This window comes from Gekko japonicus, unplaced genomic scaffold (genome assembly GCF_001447785.1).
Source record: "Gekko japonicus isolate JY-2015 unplaced genomic scaffold, Gekko_japonicus_V1.1 scaffold2586, whole genome shotgun sequence".
In the NCBI taxonomy this organism is placed as follows: Eukaryota; Metazoa; Chordata; class Lepidosauria; order Squamata; family Gekkonidae; genus Gekko; species Gekko japonicus.
This window is the reverse complement of record NW_015166499.1, coordinates 104,920-123,947: the sequence shown is the minus strand read 5'-3', so window position 1 is coordinate 123,947 and position 19,028 is coordinate 104,920. Positions and strand designations below refer to the sequence as shown.

The 19,028-nt window shown below is 45.5% G+C and overlaps 1 protein-coding gene across 1 annotated transcript in view; it reads left to right on the top strand.

Annotated features, from left to right (window-relative positions):
• The first annotated feature begins 5,314 nt into the window (after positions 1-5,314).
• Positions 5,315-19,028, top strand: part of LMTK2 (lemur tyrosine kinase 2) — a 67,896-nt gene continuing 54,182 nt past the window's right edge. Inside the window, exon 1 of the mRNA XM_015412221.1 lies at positions 5,315-5,525. Within this exon, the coding sequence (XP_015267707.1) occupies positions 5,390-5,525 (136 nt within the window). The 5' untranslated portion in view covers positions 5,315-5,389. The remainder of the gene's footprint in view (positions 5,526-19,028) is intronic.

Below are 19,028 nucleotides of genomic sequence, written 5' to 3'. Positions count from 1 at the left end.
CTTCAGATTCATTGAAACAGATTTCCTCAAATAGTACATATAGGTAGGGGGGTTAGTTGCCAGGAAGAGCTAATTAGAGTCAAGATGCCTAAGTAACTGAGCAATAAATACAGCTAAGACTGGAATACAGCTAAATACAGCTAAGACATGTAAATAGCAGCAAATTGGTATACAGATAGTAAAGGAGCTAACAATAGATGTAAGAACTAAGTTTGAGTCCAGTGGCACCCTTAAGAACAACAAAGTTTGATTTCTGGGTATAAGTGAGAACTGAATGACTTAGCATGTGTAGTGAGATAAGAAGCTGATATCTCTGTTAAGTCCTGGGGGATCCATTGTCCTGAGTGTTGTGATAACTTGTAATTCAGCAATCTCCCATTCCAGTCTGTTTCTTTGCAATAAAACAGCTACTTTGAGGTCTCCCATTGAGTGCCCTTGGAGGTTGAAATTTAATCCTACAGGTTTCTCAGTTTTGTGGTTCTCGATGTCAGATTTCTGTCCATTTATCCTATGGTGTAGGGTTCGACCTGTTTGTCCTATGTAGAGAACTGTAGGTCATTGTTGGCATTTAATGGCATACACAATGTTAGAAGGTGAGTGTGAATAAACCTGAGATGGTGTAGCTGATGTTGTTAGGTCTAGTGATTGAGTTGTCTGGGTGTATGTGGCAGGAGAGTTTGCATCTGGGTTTATAGCAAGCTCTAGTACCAGCGTCCATGTTCAAATTAGATGTTGTATTATTATGGGTGAGGAGTTGTTTGAGATTGGGGGGACTGCCTGTGTGCAAGGTTTGCCGCCCAGTACTTGTGAAAGAGAACTGTTGTTATCCAGTAGCGGTTGTAAGCCGCTGATGATGTGTTGAACTGCTTTGAGTTGAGAGCTATATGTGACCACTAGTGGTATTCTGTTATTCTCTCTTTTGGGCCTGTCTGTTTTCAATGAATCTGAAGGCGTGTACATATACAAATACTATGTCTCTCAGTTCTCACTTATACAGAACTGAACTTTCTTTGTCTTGAAGGTGCCATTGGACTCAAACTTTGTTCTCACATCCGTTTATTAACTCTTGTATTTGTATGCTAATGTACTGCCCTTCACAGATCTTACCAACCGCCCTAATCCATTCTCAGATATAATCACCCAGTATTTATGCATCTTGACTCTAACTGGCTGTTCCTGCCAACCAGCCCCCCCAACCCCCTATATGTAATGGTTGCGGAAATTCTGTTTCACTGTATCTGAGGGAAGTGTGCTTGCACATGAAAACTTATACCGGGGTGTCAAACATGTGGAACTGGCTATCTTCTGCTTCTTCTTCCAGTTCTGCTGCTGCTGCGTCATTGTAGGTTTGCAGTTTACAGATAACGCACCTGAACAGCATACTCAGGATTGCAACAGCACAGATATTTTGATGCAATCATTCAGAGCAAGAGGTGCCAGTTATCAGACACTGTTAAATAAATAAAATATTGCAAGAGTGCTAATGTTTTAAGCATGTCTTTATTTTAACTTAAAATAAAAACTTTGTTCTCTTATTTCACAAAGTTTTCTTATCCAAACTCTTTGTGATTTAATACTTGTAGACCCAAAAGTCTCTTCTATGCTCTTAAGCATTTCTTTGGCTGTCTGGGAATTTTCAAACATGAGTCTCACTGTGATCCAATGATTCCATAATATTGTTCTTGGCAGTCCCATTTTTTATTATCTAAGAGTCCGATTCCTTGCCTTTGCCTGTTGGTTTTTCTACCTCTAGGATTACAGTAGCTTCTTTTGCTTCAAGGAGTATATGAAGCCGCTTAAGCCAGTTTGTATAGTTGTCAGCAGTACATTTTGGAATCTCCAGATAGCTGCTTGATTCAGCCATTTGTTCATCATCTTGACTCATTACGGTTCTAAGTCACCCGAATACCAGCCTGTCTGTTCCACCCATCACAAATACTTTCCTAGCCAAGATCACGTGGCCACCAAGATGATTATCCCCGTGTAACATCTGAGGCTGAACTTTGTATTGGATTTTTTATTTGAGAGCCAATTTTTGGCTGAAAAACAAGATTCAGGCACACACACACAGGCACACTTGGGTAACCAGCTTGGCTTGAATTGCCACACGGGTTTTTGACAATACTGATCTGGGTGGAGCTAATTAGAGAATCTCTTGTCATTGTCAAGCATTTTCTGATGATTAAATGTTGAATAAACCCATCACTGGAAAAGAGCCAAAAATAGTCTAGATAAATTCCTTCCAGGGGCTTCTTGCTGTGGTAAATTGAGAGTTTTGAAAGCAGATCCTACTCTGGGGCCAACACTGCCTCCCAACATTTTTGATCTGAACCTCTGTTTCAACTGCTTTTATCCACGCATTGATAGATGCTCCAGTTGTTCCAATTTACTAGTTTCCAATCTTTGTCCTTGTCCCTGTTTATAGCTTTTGTGGATGCCTTATTTTTATCAGTTGATATCTGAGTTCAGCTCCTTCCCTTGGACTCTAGAATTAAATCTTTGTGTGTGTGTGTGTGTGGGGGGGGGATTTCACACATCCATGGGGCTGCTGGATCTCGAGCTTTGGCCCTGAAGACTCTGTTTTAGGGGCTCATTCTTAGCACTTCAGAGTGGTTGAAATCTTGGCTCTCCACATAATTGGTTGGCTCCTACAACTTCAGGGCATGCTTGCTTGTAGGTAACCACATGGCAGCTGGAGATGGGAGACAACCACCACTCAGGCAGATTACATTTTGCACACAGTTAATCTCTGCATTATTTTTATGTGCTTGTTTCTTCAAAAGCTACCTCATTGTCTCCCATCTGGTATAACTCCAAGTGGTGTCTGGAAGGTATTTCTATTCAGTGTGATATACTCAGTGCCTGCCCTGCGACATGACCTTTGCTCCATAGGAGCAAATTCGGCACTTGAACACCTGACGCTGCCTCCTGCTGAGTTAGACCCTGGGTCTATCAAAGTCAGCACTGCCTGCTCTTGATTGGCAGCTCCACTTCCGGGATTCAGGCAGAAAGGTCTTTCTCATCACCTTCTGGTCTTTTTAGCTGGAGATGCTGGGACTGAACTTGGAACCTTCTCTGTGCAAAGCAGATACTCTACTGCTCAGCTGTGGCTCCTTCTAAACACCACAGGGGCAAGCTGAGTTGATTAGACCTAGCAGAGACCACTTATTTTGGATACAACCTGCAAAGGCATCACAACAGTTGTAGATGTGAAGGCCTAGGAAAGAAAACAAGAAAATCACCACCCCAGCATTTTTTTGGGAGTACTGAATAAAAATCTCATTTGAAATAGTTTATATTGGAATGAGTGAAATGCTTCTCTCTCTCTCTCTCTCTCTCTCTCTCTCTCTCTCTCTCTGCCACATCTCTAGAACCTGCATGAAGTGGCTCACAGCTAAAAAAATAAAATCCAAACAAACCATTAATAAACATGCCAGAGCATAAAAGCAGCATAAGCAATCTAAAATGGTATTGATACCACAGTACTCACGCTTCAAGCAAACAGTTTTTTAAAAACCCTTTAGTTAAAAGCCTGTGGAAAGAGAAGTATTTTGCCCTGGCACCTGAAGGCAGTAAGGCATGTTGCCAGGTGAGCCTCAAGTGGGAGGCCATTACAAAGGCTGGGTGACACCACTGAAAAGACCCTGTCTCTGGTTGCTACCTGCCTCACCTCTGAAGGCAGAGGCATAGACAACAGGACTTGAGAGGCAGATCTTAACTCACAGGCTGGGCAGTACAAGGGGAGATGACACTTCCCATCAAAAATGTGCAGCATGAACATTTTCATGTAAAGCAATCTACTGGATTAAATTAATATGTTATAATGTGTGCACTAATACATTCAATGGATGTTAAAGAGAACAAAAGGCACTGAGGGGGACTGAAAAAAGATGCTGTTGCGTGCTGAACCTGAAAAAGAGCTTAGTGAACTCTAAAGCTTTGGGAATGTTTTAAGTAGACTGACCTGTGATCTGGGGGGTCAGCAGCTGAATAGCAGCAGCCCTAAGCAGAGTTGTACTCCTCAAGGCCCATTGACACAAATGGATTTAGAAAGCTATAACCCTGCATAGGATGACACTGTAAATGGTCTTAACACCTCCCCCACCAAGAGATATACAGAGGTAAGAGGTCTACATTACAAGGTTATTGTAAGGATATGCGACTGCTAATAAACAAATGTTTTGAATGCTCAAAGTGATATAAATACATATAATTATATATCGACAAACACAAAAATTATTCTTTATAAATGCAAAGTATTGTTTTATATCTATATTAATGCAAAATATTATACTTGTCAAGTTTTTACTTGTATATACACATCCTCATGAATATATATATATATATATATATATATATATATAATACAATATACACAGACGAAAAAATCCATGTAATACATATGTATACATATATATGCAAAGTACTAGAATTATAAATGCTAAATATTGTTATTGTAGGTCCTGATGGTCAGCCTTGTATTAGTTTGAACGTTACCTGCCATTTCAAGGTATCTGAAGAAGTGTGCCTTGCACACGAAAGCTCATACCTTGAATAAACCTTTGTTGGTCTTAAAGGCGCCACTGGACTCTGAATTTGTTCTGCCCTTACTGTAGTGATGCAGAGCATTATATATAGTGTTTATAAATACATATCAAATATACGTTCATAATGATATATAGTATATGTGATGTATCTTCGTATATAACTATGTGATGTAATTGTAATACACGCCCACGTACGTAAATTAAAATGATGCCCTTTCTTACCACTCTGATATTATATATAATATTTAACTGTATATATGTAATTTAGAAAGGGTGGACCTCAGCTGCCCATTATAGCTCAAAGCTTCTGCAATACATCGTGTCCAATTTTTCAAAAAAATTAAAAACGAGAGAGATGGGAGAGGTGCTTTATAAAACCCAAACCTCTGCTTTGCGCTAGTCTCCGCGAGCGACCCCGATTGGTCCGCTCGACCCATCCATCACGCAGCTCAGGCCCGCCCCCTCTCGCGCGCGTTCCCTTCCTCCCCCCCTTCTCCTTACCACCTCCCCTTTTCTTCTGCGGGAGAGCGGATCGGCCGCCGATTGGCTGCCGGCCGGTGTCACTCCGCCGCTTGGCCCCGCCCCGCCTCCTCAGGTAGCCCGGAAGATGGCGGCGAAGAGAGGGGCTGCTGCTACCGCCGTCGCGGCCGGCCGGGTGGCGTGAGGAGGGGCGCCGAGCGAGCGGGGCTGGTTTCTCCCCCTCTCTACCACCTTTTGGCGGGAGCCGATGCGGGGGCCCGCGGAGTCGCGTGGGCGCAGGGCGGCCGCCGGGAGGCCTGGCGGAGGGCGGCGTTGAGGAGCTGGCGGGAGAGCGAGGGAGACGGGCGCTGCTTGGCCGCGGCATGCGCGGGAGGCGCCGGCGGCGGGGGGACTCGCCCCCGTGGTCCGGCCCGAGGCTGGCCGCCCGGCTCGGCTTCTTCCTCCTGCTGCTCTTGGGAAGCGGCGCGGCGGCCGTCCCACTTCCGCACGCAGGTGCAGGTAAGGCCGGTCGGCGAGCGGGGAGGGGAGGGAGCGGGGCCTCCCCCCCCACCTTAAGGCTGGGTCATGTACGGTAGTGGGCGAAAGGGCACGGCTCGCGTGACGCGTTGTCTGACGAATCCGTGTGCGCTTCCTCCAAAGGGAGCTCCGGGCAACCTGCCTGGTACCTCTTCCCTCTTCATTCTCAGTACGACGACCTTGTGAAGTAGGGCAGGGGGAGAGGGAATGGCTGGTCCGAGGTCGACCAGTGTGCATCATGGTTCTCTCTCTCCTCATTTGATCCTCACAACGACCCTCCTCATTTGACCCTCGCAAGGATGCTGTGAGGTAGGGTAGGGTAAGAAGGAATGGCTGGTCCAAAGTCAACCAGAGTGCATCATGGTTCTCCACCCTCCTCAATTGATCCTCACAACGACCCCGTGAGGTAGGGCAGGGTGAGAGGGAGTGGCTGGTCCGAAGTCTACTAGTGTGCATCATGGCTCTCTCTCTCCTCATTTGATCCTCACAATGACCCTGTGAGGTAGGGCAGGCTGAGATGGAGTGGCTAGTCCAGAGTCAACCAGAGTGAATCATGGTTCTCCCCCCTCATTTGATCCTCGCAAGGATGCTGTGAGGTAGGGTAGGGTAAGAAGGAATGGCTGGCCAAAGTCAACCAGTGTGCAGCATGGTTCTCCCCCCTTCATGTGAGAATGTCTGTTTTATCAAAGCTTGGGAATAAAAGGACTCCCTACAACCATTGTCATCCTCATGCAGCTGTTGAGTTGGTTATGGGGAGACGGCTTGCAGTTCCCTGTGTTACACAAAGGGCTAGAAGGGGCTGGAATAGCCGCATCTAAAGCTTCTACTCTTGGTAGCAATAAAAGATTTAGGAGATTAAAAAATCCCTCCATCTAGTCTTCAGTAAAAATCCCAAACCCTCAATAAAATTCCCTAATTTTGAATTCCTAATATAATAGACTAAATGCTGTTTAGCATCTTTTAAGGGCTAAAACAGTTTGTGCTATTTTACACCTGCTAGGGCCAACGCCCCAGCTAGGTGTCTTTCTACTTCTTGCGGGAGGAGCAGCTGCAAGGTCAGAAGCCACCATAAGGAATGATAATAAAAGATAATAAAAATACTCATCTTAAAACAGCCCTCTTAACTAAGCACCTGCCAGAAGGCTCACGGACAGCCTAATCAGAAACAACAAAAAATAAATAACAAAAAGAAAAGAAAACAAGAAAAAGAAAAATCAACTCAGACACAGCCTAATGAATAGTCAGAAGGAATAAAAAAAAAACACCTAATGATATAATAATCAAGACATCATAAATAAAAAAGCAGAAAGCTGTCAGACTTATAATCTATCTCACCCCACCTTTGCCTGAAGTCTCCCAGTGACTTGCTTAACCAGGCCTGAAGTCCTCACCCAGTGACTTCATCATTCTTCCCTTCTCATTTGATCTTCACAACAGCCTTGTGAGGTAGAGTAGACTGAGGAAGCTTGGCTAGCCCCAAATCACCAAGTGTGTTTTATGGTTCGCCCTTTTGTTTGATCCTCACAACACCCTGTGAGGTAGATGGGGCTGAAGGAGAGCGACTGACCCCAAATTGGCCAGTATATCTGTTCATTGCTGTCTTTTCCTATGTTTTATTCTCACAACATCCTTGTGATCTAAGTTAGGCTGGACCAAGGATAACCAGTAAAATTCACAGCTGAGTGAGATTTTGAACCTGTGTGCCTCTGGTTTGAGTTTTATCCCTGACCTCACTGGTTCTCTGTTCTATGACTACACAGCTAAAAGAATAAGTAACATTTTTTTTTTAATATAAGAGCAAGATCTAGGTATCTCCACAGTGCAGATGAAGAAGTAGATGCGTCATGTTTGCTGTGGTGCCCAGCTGGGCAGGTCTCTGGGAAATCCATGGTCAGAGCTCCTGTGACTGGATCAGGAAAGAGGCTTGGGGCGGGAGGGGGAGATGACCTGCTTCCCATGTTTTTTCCTGATCTAATTCCTGCCTCCCAAGTTGTTCCCCTTCACATTGCTGGTGGAGGATGATGGAGAGTCGGCTTTCAGAATGCTTCTGTGTCTAAAAATTCCCTCCAAACAGAAAATCAAAGTACCACCATGTATATATATACATACTTTCGATTTATTGATTGCTTTTTCCCACACACCTGTGGGCTCAGAGCGATTTACAATTATGACAGTTGGACTAACAATACTCATGGGGGATAGGGAAGACAACATACAGTATTTTTTTAATTACACACACATTGTAGCTGGCCGGGGATTCATCTGCGAGCTGGATCAGTCGTGTTCCGACAGCATGTATTCTTGTCGGTTGGCTGATGACGTCAGGGCTTCTTGATGTCGCGCTGCCACACTGCCATTGCCTGGCCGACCTACTCTACTGCAGGGATGCCGAAACAAATCTTTCAGCTTTTGATCTTGCCGTGCCACAGAAGTCACACTCGGCAGCTAACACCTTCCCAAAGGGAGTGGTGTGCCCACCCCATTACGGGTGGTCCCCAATTTATCTACTTGCTGAAGCTTTCGAATCGCTGGGTAGACGATGAGCTAGGACAAGGCTTGGTTGCTCACACCAGCACGGGGCTAGAACTGACAAAGCTTGGCAGTTCAGATGTTATAGTTAAGCAGGGGAATTATCCCCTGTGCCACCGCTCCCAATGGGGATCGTTTTCTACAGATGGTTTTTTAATATGGAGAAACATTCGAAGCGGGGCGGGTGTCCGTTCTTCCTGTGCATGGGTGATAGAAAGTGCTGTCACCTCACAACAGACTGAGGTGGTTTGCCATTTCCTACCTCTGTGTAGCAATTCCTGGTGGTTTCCCATCTAAGGACTAATCATGACTGACCCTGCTTAGCTTCTGAGATCTCACAAGGTCAGGCCATCCAGGTCACGGCATTATTCACTTGCACCCTCAGTTACCATTCTAATCGGGCCACCAAGTCCCACCCTATGTGTGTTCACTTGTATTTTCCTGAAAACCTCATGGGGTTTTCCAAGCAAGAGATGTTCAGAGGTGGTTTGCCATTGTCTGCCTCTTGTGTAGCGACCCTGGACTTCCTGGGTGGTCTCCCATTCGATACTAACTAAGGCTGACCCTGCTTGGCTTCCAAGATCTGATGAGATCAGGCTAGCCTGAGGCGCATTGCCAGCTCCTTCTGCAAGTATCACCCAAGACAGCAAAACAGACATATAAATGTCCACAGGTCTACGGCAAAGCATGTCTGCTTCCCTCCCTGTGAAGGTGGTCTCCCAGTCTGAACTGAACACTGTTCTGGTGCTGTGTAGGTATATGACAGAGATGGGAAGCATACTACATGGTGACCGGACAGTAGTTTTCTCACTGAATTCAGTTGGAACTGCTGCGTAAATAAGGAAACAGGAAGTGCAGTTTGTCTTGAAGCTACGCCTGTGTTACCTGCCTGTGTACTGAAAATAAAAAAGCTATTTTTTCAGAAGAACATTTTCTTTCCCCCTGCTTTTTACAGAAATGCCTTACAATTTACAGATGGGCATATCACTTTTCTGTGCTTTATATTCACTTGGCAAACTTGCCCCTCTCTTGACTCAGTACTAGGAAGGAGGGTGAGGCCCCTATGTCTTTAGTAGCTGTGTGAAAGATGGCATTTCAGTAGGTATAGAGTTTGTCTGGTGGGGGGGGGCTGCAGGAAGCTGCACTAGCTGAAATTCTGCCAATTGTGCAGCTGTAAAGGGGTAGGATGTCTTCTGCATTTGGACCACCACCGGCAGTCTTCACAAGCTGCTGCAGTCGATCTCTGCTGCTTCATCCAAACTGTTGGCTTCTGCCAGCTGTCCAAAGGGCATTTTCACATGACGCTGAAAAGCACCTTTGAGCCTTTCTTGGTGCTGTGGGTGCAGTTAATGGGGAATAGGAAATGAAAAGTATCTTTCAACTGATGTTTCTGTGCCACAGGCACAGAACGTACGAAAAGTGCCCCTTGGAGGAATTACTGCAAAAGCTAACATTTATTAACTGATCCACCTTAATGGGTTCTGAGAGGATCAAATGGGAAACGGGGTTGCTCAGGGAACAGAATCGGTGACCGCAATAGCCTCTAAGCTTGGACAGAGTGCTTCATAGTAGAAGGAGCTCAGTTGACCATGCATCTGAATTAGGAAAGGAAGCGTTCAGGTTAGATGTTATGACTTCCATACAGGATGGAGTCCCAAGTGTGTCTCTTCAGAATTCTGCTCGGGGAAAGAATAAGTGATGGGAGGAAGATTAGGGAGATGAAGCCTGCCATCAAAGGGTGTGTGGAAGATGAAAGACCATATGCTTTAGAAACAAGATTATACCCTCCCAGTCTGTCATGGAATGATTACCGCCACCACCCCATATTCTGCTACCCCTTAATGGCTCATGTAATTTGAAATCCCCACTTTGGATGAAGGTATCTGAGAAAGAAGGTGATGGCTGGGCGAAGGCAAAGTGCTAGGTCAAAGTTGGAGGAGTAAGCGGGGATGTGTTGATGCGGATGAAATGTGCGAAGATGGAGTCAGTGGAATGACTGAGCAAAGGTATCCTTGTATAGAACGGCTGGTCTTGTCTCTGGATTAGAGCAGAGTAGAAATCCTTCATTATGGCTTTTCCCCTTTTGAATATTGCTTTTATGTTGCGCAGCGCCTGAATTCTTCAGAAAAGAATTTGTCACCTCTGCACTCAAGAGTTCCACTGTTAGCTAGGATGCTTTTTTCAAGTGTGTGTGTGGGTAGGGGGTTGAGTTGGGGTTATGTTTTTTTGGGCACAGCACATGTATTTGTGTCAGGCTGAAAGATGTAAGATATTGTTTCTGCTTATGCGGCAGCCTTTGAGCGGCTTCCTTGAGACCCATGATTTATGTGGTTCATTCATGTACCCCCCCCGCCTCCCCCCCCCCTCTCACACACACCGCTTTGAGATTCCTCTGGGGTTCTTCCTTGCCTGAGACTTGCATTTTGGGCTTGGGGCCCATTCTATGTTGCAGAGCCCTATGTTACTAGAATCTCTTTCTCTCTGCTTCTTCGCTTCTGCTGCTTATCCCTTGCTTCTCTGCCAATTCTGTTGGATTGCATATGCTTTAAACCTGGTTACTTCTTTTCCTTCTGTGGACCTCATGTTACAGTACGGCTTTATTGGCTCAGAGTGGGCCTCTTCATTACTTCCTCCATTTGAAATACATTTGTTTTGCCCCAATCCAAGATCACTGTAAGTAGAACGCCAGCAACTCCAGCAGACTACTCAAAAGTTTTTATAAAAATTGGCTGAAGGGCACCCCATACCTATTTAAACCTGGCTATTAAAAACCAGTCCAAGCGAGAGGCTTATAGTGTTGCTGGAAAAATATTAGAAATCTGGACTTTGCATCTTTGGGTAAAGGAAGTTCTGCCTCTGTTGAGTGGATGCTGAGAGGGCCTCCGGATGTGCCCTTCCTGTTCAGACATAGCACAAAGAAGATGATACAATTTGGGGTGGTTCCACCGAAAGGTGGCAGAGGGATTATGAGGTGGTGGGCCTGGAGGCAATTTTAGGGTCCCAACTGTTTTGTTATGTAATTATTATTGCTACGATAACTACTGCAGGTTTGGCCTATAGTTAGTGTCAAAGTAACCCGCAGCTGGATCTCCTGCTTGATTTCTAGCTGCAGGGAGCTGTGGTTTTCCATTTTCTTTAGTAATCATTTGCCAGGAAACTGTTGTAGAGCATGCAGCGTGTCTGTCATCTGGGTCGCGTGGCTCCTTTTTCCTGTACAAAGGCTTCAGAGTTCTGCATCTCCCCGATGGTTATTCCAGGTGAGATGGCCAGGGCTGTAAGTCGTGGCTGAGTAGAGATTTAAAGCTGCTTCTACCTTTGCTAAGCCAACGCTGTGTCCGCCATCAGCTTTTCTTCTGTTGCGCTACAAAGAGTGGGTAACATGTGGCCGCAGAGCACATTCTCTGTTAAGAGAAGTGATAGATTGGACCGCTGCATTGGAATGCCATGTGGTGAGTGTTGTACAGTAGGATACACATGCATCAGTAAACAAATGGTTTGTGTGCTGCAGAGGGCAGCAGTTGATAACAACTCTGGATGCCACCTCCGTATTTACATTGGTCCCTCTCCCTGCGATGATTGCTAATTGTATACACTGGAATATATATTCCTTTCCTTAAAACCCAACAAGATTTCTGGGGTATAAGTTTTTGAGAGTCAAAGCTCCTTGCTGGTCTCTGAGTTGCTACTGGACTCAAATCTTGATCTGCTATTTATTTATTTATTTATTTATTTTATTTACTTTCAATTTATATCCCACCTTGCAGGTGTAAACTGGCTCAAGGCGGCTTACACAAGTTAAAATGCAGTAAAACTAATAAACACAATAAAATTACAATAAGAACAATTACATAAAGTGCTAATATAAACTAATATAAGCTAACTAGGGAAAAGGCCCGTTGTGGAAATAAATACAACGATGTGAGTTCCATTTGCCTACGTGACCACCTATGAAGCAAAATAGGTAGAATCGTGTCAGGTAATGATGTGTCCAGGACAGGAGCTGAAGGAAATGTGCCTGTAGAGATGCTTCATCAGCCACTTGTGTACACTGGCCCACCCCCCCAGTTGTGTGGTAGAGAGTTGCCCGGGTGAGTTATGTGGTGCTGCTGGCAGGCCTGGCTTGGCTGAGTCTTGTGGCAGAGAGCTATCCAGGTGCGTTTTGCTATGGTGGTCACTGGGCCAGTCCTGACTGAGTCCACACTCCCTCAGGTAGTATGGTGGGGCCCTTTCCAAAGCTGTTTTGACTTCTCAGTCTGGCCCTGGAATCAAGGACCATGTCCCCATACACACACACACACACACACAAACACACACACACTCCCTGGCCTAGATGGCCCCCATTAGCTCAATCTCATCACATTTCAGAAGCTAAGCAGTGTTGGACTTTCCCCTGATTTCTAGGGTAACAATCAGAGAGGAGGGGCAGCCTAGAGCATTGTCTAGTAGTAATATCACATCTTCTCCAAATTCTGCCCTCCCTGGACACTGCCCCTAAAATCTCCAGGGGTCAGTGTTGGGAACCCTAGCTAGCATTAGCCAATAAAGTGGAGGCGGTGTGTGGAGAAACAGATGGCATCATAATATAATGATGTGCATATGCATTACTGTGAGGAAAAATCTGACATAAGGAAACTGGTTTTAGTGGAAACCCGATGTCTTCTGTCAGATAAGGTTCTCCTAGGCTTGCCAGGTGCCCATTTATGGCAGGCAATCTCCTGGCAATGCATGTTGCAGATAAATGTTATGAAGCAACTTGCTAGCAATAGGTCCCTGTAACGATTTCATGTTTAACTGTGTGTGTGTGACTTTAAAAGTTTGGATGCATGGCTGTATGATAGTCTAGAGTAGTGGAAACAAGCAAGTGGTGTGATTGGTGAGTGACAGAGAGGGGGAGGGGTTTTGGAAATGATTCTGTGTGGATGAGCAGATATGTCAGTCAAGAGTGTCAGTTAGAGATATGACAGTTGAGGAAGACAGTAAGGGAGAGTTAGTTAAGCTATGTATGAGAGAGAAGGAGACTTATCCCTGTGTGGGTTGTTAAGTTTTATGTCTTAGAGTTGAATAAGACAGTTGATAAGTTAAGAGCATTCTGAAGTCTGAAGGAGAGACAGTCTTGTGTGATATGAAAAGTTGAAGTATAAAGAAACAGTAACCGTATATGGCCTGAAGGGAAAAGGGTTACATAGTTACATGCCCAGATCCCTGTCAGGAAAGAGAGAAAAGGGTGTGATACACCAAGCATTTGTTCAATATTTAAGCCTTCCTGGTTACAATGAGTTAATCTTTTATTTGTGAATTACTTCAATAAATCCTCTTTTATTCAGATATACCCACTCTGAAAGAAATACTTCCCAGGACCACATAGTACCTCGAACGCCTTAAACCCTCGACATACCTACCCAGAAATAGAGAAAGCATAAAGGTTTGGAAATCCTTTTAAAATTTCCTGGTGGCAGCCGGATTACCCAGTAGAGAAAAATATAAAGAACACTTTTACAGTAAAACCAGACCTCCCCAGTTAAGGGGTCGTCACACTCTGTATTCTGACTGGCTGTGGGTGGGGAGAGGAACAGCAAACTGTTTAGAATGTTGGAGGCGAGACTCAAGCAATGCAGCCAATGGATCGGGACAGATTCTGAGTGGCACACTAGGGCGCCAACCAATTCCGGAGCGTGTGGAATGTTCTAGAGAAGTGCCCCTACCATTCGGCTTTTATATATAAGGGAGATAATACTACCGCTGAACAGCATGGCTGCCCACCCGAAACTGTGTATTTCTTTGTAAATGGCGTTTTTGTGGGCAGTACGGTTTCCCACTTCTGCAGTTAGAGTTCTGTCAGTTGTGAACAGTGTGGGAAGGGTGCTTTTGTCTCCATGTAGGCCTTCTCGTCATCTCGCTAGTGGGCTGAGTGCTGAATATTGCATTGTTTGCAACCTGTGAAATAGAATAGATGTGGAATAGCTATCATACCTGCACTGGGTTAGCGCTGTAGGGCATTGCAGGGAAGCTGCACCTGGAGTAACTCAGGAGATTGGCCAAGCATAGTCCAGGAATGAGACTCACTTTGGCATCATTGGGTAGGGCTGTACCACAGTCAAGTTTTAACCTTTGCCCTCTATATGTGATTTAAGTTTTAACTGTACAACTGACACCAGACCTTTGTGATAGGGCAGGCTGCAAATCAGATAGTCCTAAATGAGCGGACTGTGTTGTCTGTCAAGGGCTGTTCTTCTCTCACTTGTCAAACATTTTGCATAGGATAAGAACATAAGAAGGACAGTTGCTTTGTCAAAGGCTTTCCTTCTTGTGATAGTTTCCCAGAGCCAGTTTGGTGGAGTGGTTAAGTGCGCGGACTCTAATCTGGGAGAACCGGATTTGTTTCCCCACTCCTCCACCTTCAGCTGCTGGATAACCTTGGGCAAGCCATAGTTCTGTCAGAGCTGTTCTCTCAAGGACAGTTATCTCAGAGCTCTCTCAGCCCCGCCTACCTCACAGGGTGTCTGTTGTGGGGAGGGGGAGGGAAAGGCGTTTGTAAGCCGCTCTGAGACTCCGAGCGAAGGGCGGGGTATAAATCAATCTCTTCTCCCCTTCTTGCAGAGATCTTAATATGGTGTAGTGTTCACTGTAATGTGGTATTGGAGAGAAGTTTTATGGATACCATGGAAACCCCCCCCCCCCAGTAAGTGGTTTCCAGATCAAATCAAGCCTGAACTCTCCCTAAAATCATAAATGACTACGCTGAGGCTATCGTACTTTGGTCACACTATGAGAAGACAAGAGGTCACTGGAAAATACAATAATGTTAGGAAAAGTTGGAGGCAGCAGGAAAAGAGGAAGACCCAACATGAAATGGGTTGACTCAATCAAGGAAGCCGCGGCCCTCAGCTTGCAAGACCTGAGAATGGCTGTTAACGGTAGGACCTTTTGGAGTTCATTTGTTCATGGGGTTGCCATAAATTAGAAGCACCTTGATAGTATTTAACACGCATGCGCGCACACACAAAATGTTCATTGTAGTTGAGGGTGGGCATCCTCTGTGTCCTGAAAACCAGGAGCATGTAATCAAAGCATGCCGTATAGCATAAATCTGCCTAAATGGTATGATTTCATTTTTTAACATTTTATTAATAAACACTGGCTTAGTAGAGATACCATGAGGGGGTTCTAGGCATATCAGGGATAAGAATTCTCCTACAGATGGTACAGTCAGGAGAGAAGCTATGCAGGGCACGCAGGGTATACCCTTTTGCCTGTTAAATTACATTTCTGTAAACTTCCTTGTTTTGTCCCAGCTCTGCCCTGTGCCTTACCTAGCCAAGAGTGGACTCTTCACTTCTCCATGGTTCGTCACTTCTCTGTGCTTTCCAGCTGCTATAAAGGGGTTTATTATATTTTCCATGATTCCTTTTCAGTTCTAGCCTCAACTGTAATCTTGCTGACACCTTTGAAAGTTGAACTGATTCTTCTGAAGTTTGTTCCTTTTTCACAGGATTCTTGAAAAACAGAAGTGAAAATTAGTTCTGAATTCCCCCCGCTCTGTGGTTTATGTAGATGCTGTTGAGGTTGGCTGTGGTTAGAAATTACAAATGCTTTTTGAAACCCAAATGCTTGGCTCTCCCCGAAGATATTGCACTGTTTATATTAGCTGTTCAGTAGAATTATTGTGGTGTAGCTGGCACCTCTAAAATGACACTGTTCACTCAGGTAAAAAATTCTTGCACTTGCTGGTTTGAACTTTGCAACTTTTGCTTTTCTGACCTAGTCACCTGAAATTTATTACACGATCCCTAAAACCGAAGAAGAGCCCTTTGATGACCAGTGTTGGGTAGTAGTTAGAGAAAGAATCATAGAAGCACAGAATCATAGAATCATAGAGTTGGAAGGGACCTCCAGGGTCATCTAGTCCAACTCCCTGAACAATGCATGAAGTTCACAAATACCTTCCTCCCCACACCCAAAGTGACGCCTGTTCCATGCCCAGAAGATGATAAAAAATCTCCAGGATCCCCAGCCAAACTGGCCTGGAGAAAAATTGCTTCCTGACCCCAGAGTGGCGATCAGCATTTCCCTGGGTGTGTAAGAAAGGGCCACAAGAACTAAGCACTGATGCAACCCTTCCTGCCTTCTCTCTCATGATCCACCTAAGTTCACAGAATCAGCATTGGTGTCAGATGGCCATCTAGCCTCTGTTTCAAAACCTCCAAAGGAGAGCCCACCACCTCCCAAGGAAGCCTGTTCCACTGAGGAACCACTCTGTCAGGATGTTCTTCCTAATGTTTAGACGAAAACTCTTCTGATTTAATTTCAACCCGATGGTTCTGGTCTGACCTTCTGGGGCAACAGAAAACAACCTCTATATGACAGCCCTTCAAGTACTTGAAGATGGTTATCATATCACCTCTCAGTTGTCTCCTCTCCAGGCTAAACATACCCAACTCCTTCAACCTGTCCCCATAGGATTTGGTCTCCAGACCCATCACCATCTTCATAGCCCTCCTCTGGACACACTCCAGCTTGTCTATATCCTTCTTAAATGGTGGTGCCCAGAACTGAACACAATACTCTAGGTGAGGGCTAACCAGAGCAGAGTAAAACCATACCATCACTTTGCATGATGTGGACACTATACTTCTGTAGATACAGCCCAAAATCGCATTTCGAGAGAGTGGCATCTGGGGCAACCATGTTTGGAAGTTTGTTGGGTGACTTCGGGTCAGCCACATGCTCTTGGCTTAACCTACTTCACAGGGTTATTGTGAGGATAAAACTGAGGTGAAGAGCGTGATGTAAACCATTTTGGTTTCTCATTGGGGAGAACCCTCTGAGGGTCAAGTCAGAAGCTGAAGCTGAAAGTGAGTTAGAAAGAAAAGGATGCAGAGTTCTTTAGATTAATTACTTGCATTTTACATCACCTTTCAGCACCCCTGTAAAAACCTCTCGCTGCCTGCAGCAATGTAAGATTAATTCAAAATCAATTAGAAGAAGAGATTGGATTTATACTCCGCCCTTCACTACCCAAAGGAGTCTCAGAGTGGTTTACAAACTCCCTTCCCCTCCCCACAACAGCCACCCTGTGAGGTTGGTGGGGCTGAGAGAGCTCTGACAGAAACTGCTCTTTTTCAAGAACAGCTCTGACAGAACTATGGCTTGCCCAAGGTCATCCAGCAGGTGCAAGTGGAGGAGTGGGAGTCAAACCCGGTTCTTCCAGATTAGAGTCTGCACACTTAACCACTACACCAAACTGGCTCACGAATAAGGTTTTAGAATAAGGTTTTAGTGGGTTCTTGGTCCAAGCATGATAAAAAGTCTGCGGCGTCCGTGACCTTGCCAATGATAGTTGATAGCTTGGGAGGAAGAGGGGGAATTGGCAATAGGTCATCTGAGCAGTGGCCCCTCTCTTTCTGCTGGTAATTTAAAGTTTGGTACAGCCTCAGGGATGGCCCTTTAGCTCTTAGGCTGTGGCTCGCCATCACATTGCGGTGCGCTGTGGTGTCAGAACTGTCACCAGCCCAGGACAAGCTTGAGGCATATTGTCTGTTTTAGCAGGGGCACTGGAGGGCCTGTTAGGTTTTGCTTCTTTAAATGGTTTTTTGTTTTGTGAACTTTATCTTGGAGTCTCTAGAGGGGGAGAAAAGTAGGACAAAATATTTTAAATAAACAGACCAGAGCCAGGCATAATTGTTTTTCATGTGCCTTCGCTTTTGCTAATTTACCCAATCCTCTTTCCAATGTTATTTAATGTGTATATGCGCCCCCTTGCCCAGTTGGTCCTGGGTTGCCATCAATATGCAGATAACACCCAACTCTATCTGTTATTGGAAGGCCATCTGTCCTCCGCCCCTGATAATTTGGCTGAGGCCTTGGAGGCTGTGGCTGGATGGTTGCTGCAGAGTCGGTTGAAGACAAATCTATCAAAGACAGAGGTCCTGTACCTAAGTCGGAAGGGAGGGGGTATGGGAATCAGGCTCCCCACGCTGGAAGGGCACCTTGGGTGCTGGCCTAGAAGGTGAGGAGCCTGGGAGTGATACTGGATGCCTCTCTATGCAGGCCCAAGTTACTGCAGCCGCCTGGTCTGTCTTTTTCCATCTTCGGCAGATTAGGTTGCTGAAACCCTGTCTCTCCCCCCAAAGGCTCAGCTACAGTGACCCATGCAATGGTCACTTCCAGGTCTGACTACTGTAATTCTCTCTACGCAGGCTTACCCTTGAGGCTGACTCAGAAATTACAGCTGGTGCAAAATGCAGCGACACGCCTGCTAATGGTGACGCCTGTGCAGGCTCACGTTTGGCAGGTACTCCGCCAATTGCATTGGGTACCAGTAGAGTTCCGCATCCATTTCAAGGTGTGGTAATAACCTTTAAAGCATTACATGGCCTGGGACCAGCACATCTGGGACCGCCTCTTTCCGTATATGCCCCAAAGAGCACTACGCTCTATGGATCAACACCTCCTGGTAGTCCCTGGCCCGAAAGATGTCTGTCTTGCCTTGACCAGGGCCAGGGCCATTTCCACCCTGGCCCCTGCCTGGTGGAACAAGTTCCCCATCGGAACAAGCTCCCCATGGGCCCTGCGAGATCTACTTCAATTCCTCAGGGCCTGCAAGACGGAGCTGTTCTGCCAGGCTTTTGGCTGAGGTAGCGGACGTCCATGTATGCCCTCCCTGAGGTGTCTGTCATTCTGTTCTTTCTCTCTCATCTATGTAACAACTACTGGCTATGGCCAGGAACCTCCCACAACCAGAAAATTTCTTTGCTGTCAGATGCGACCCCCATTTTAATATTTATGATGATGTTTTAAATTTCAATTTTTACTGTATTAACTAATATCTCTTCTTATATATAATTGAGTTTTGGTCCCACAACGTTCTATGCCCTCCAAAATCAGTTGGCTCCATGATGTGTCAATCACAAGGTGTCTCTATCCACTGGCTGTGTTGCCTGAGTTCTCTCCCACCCA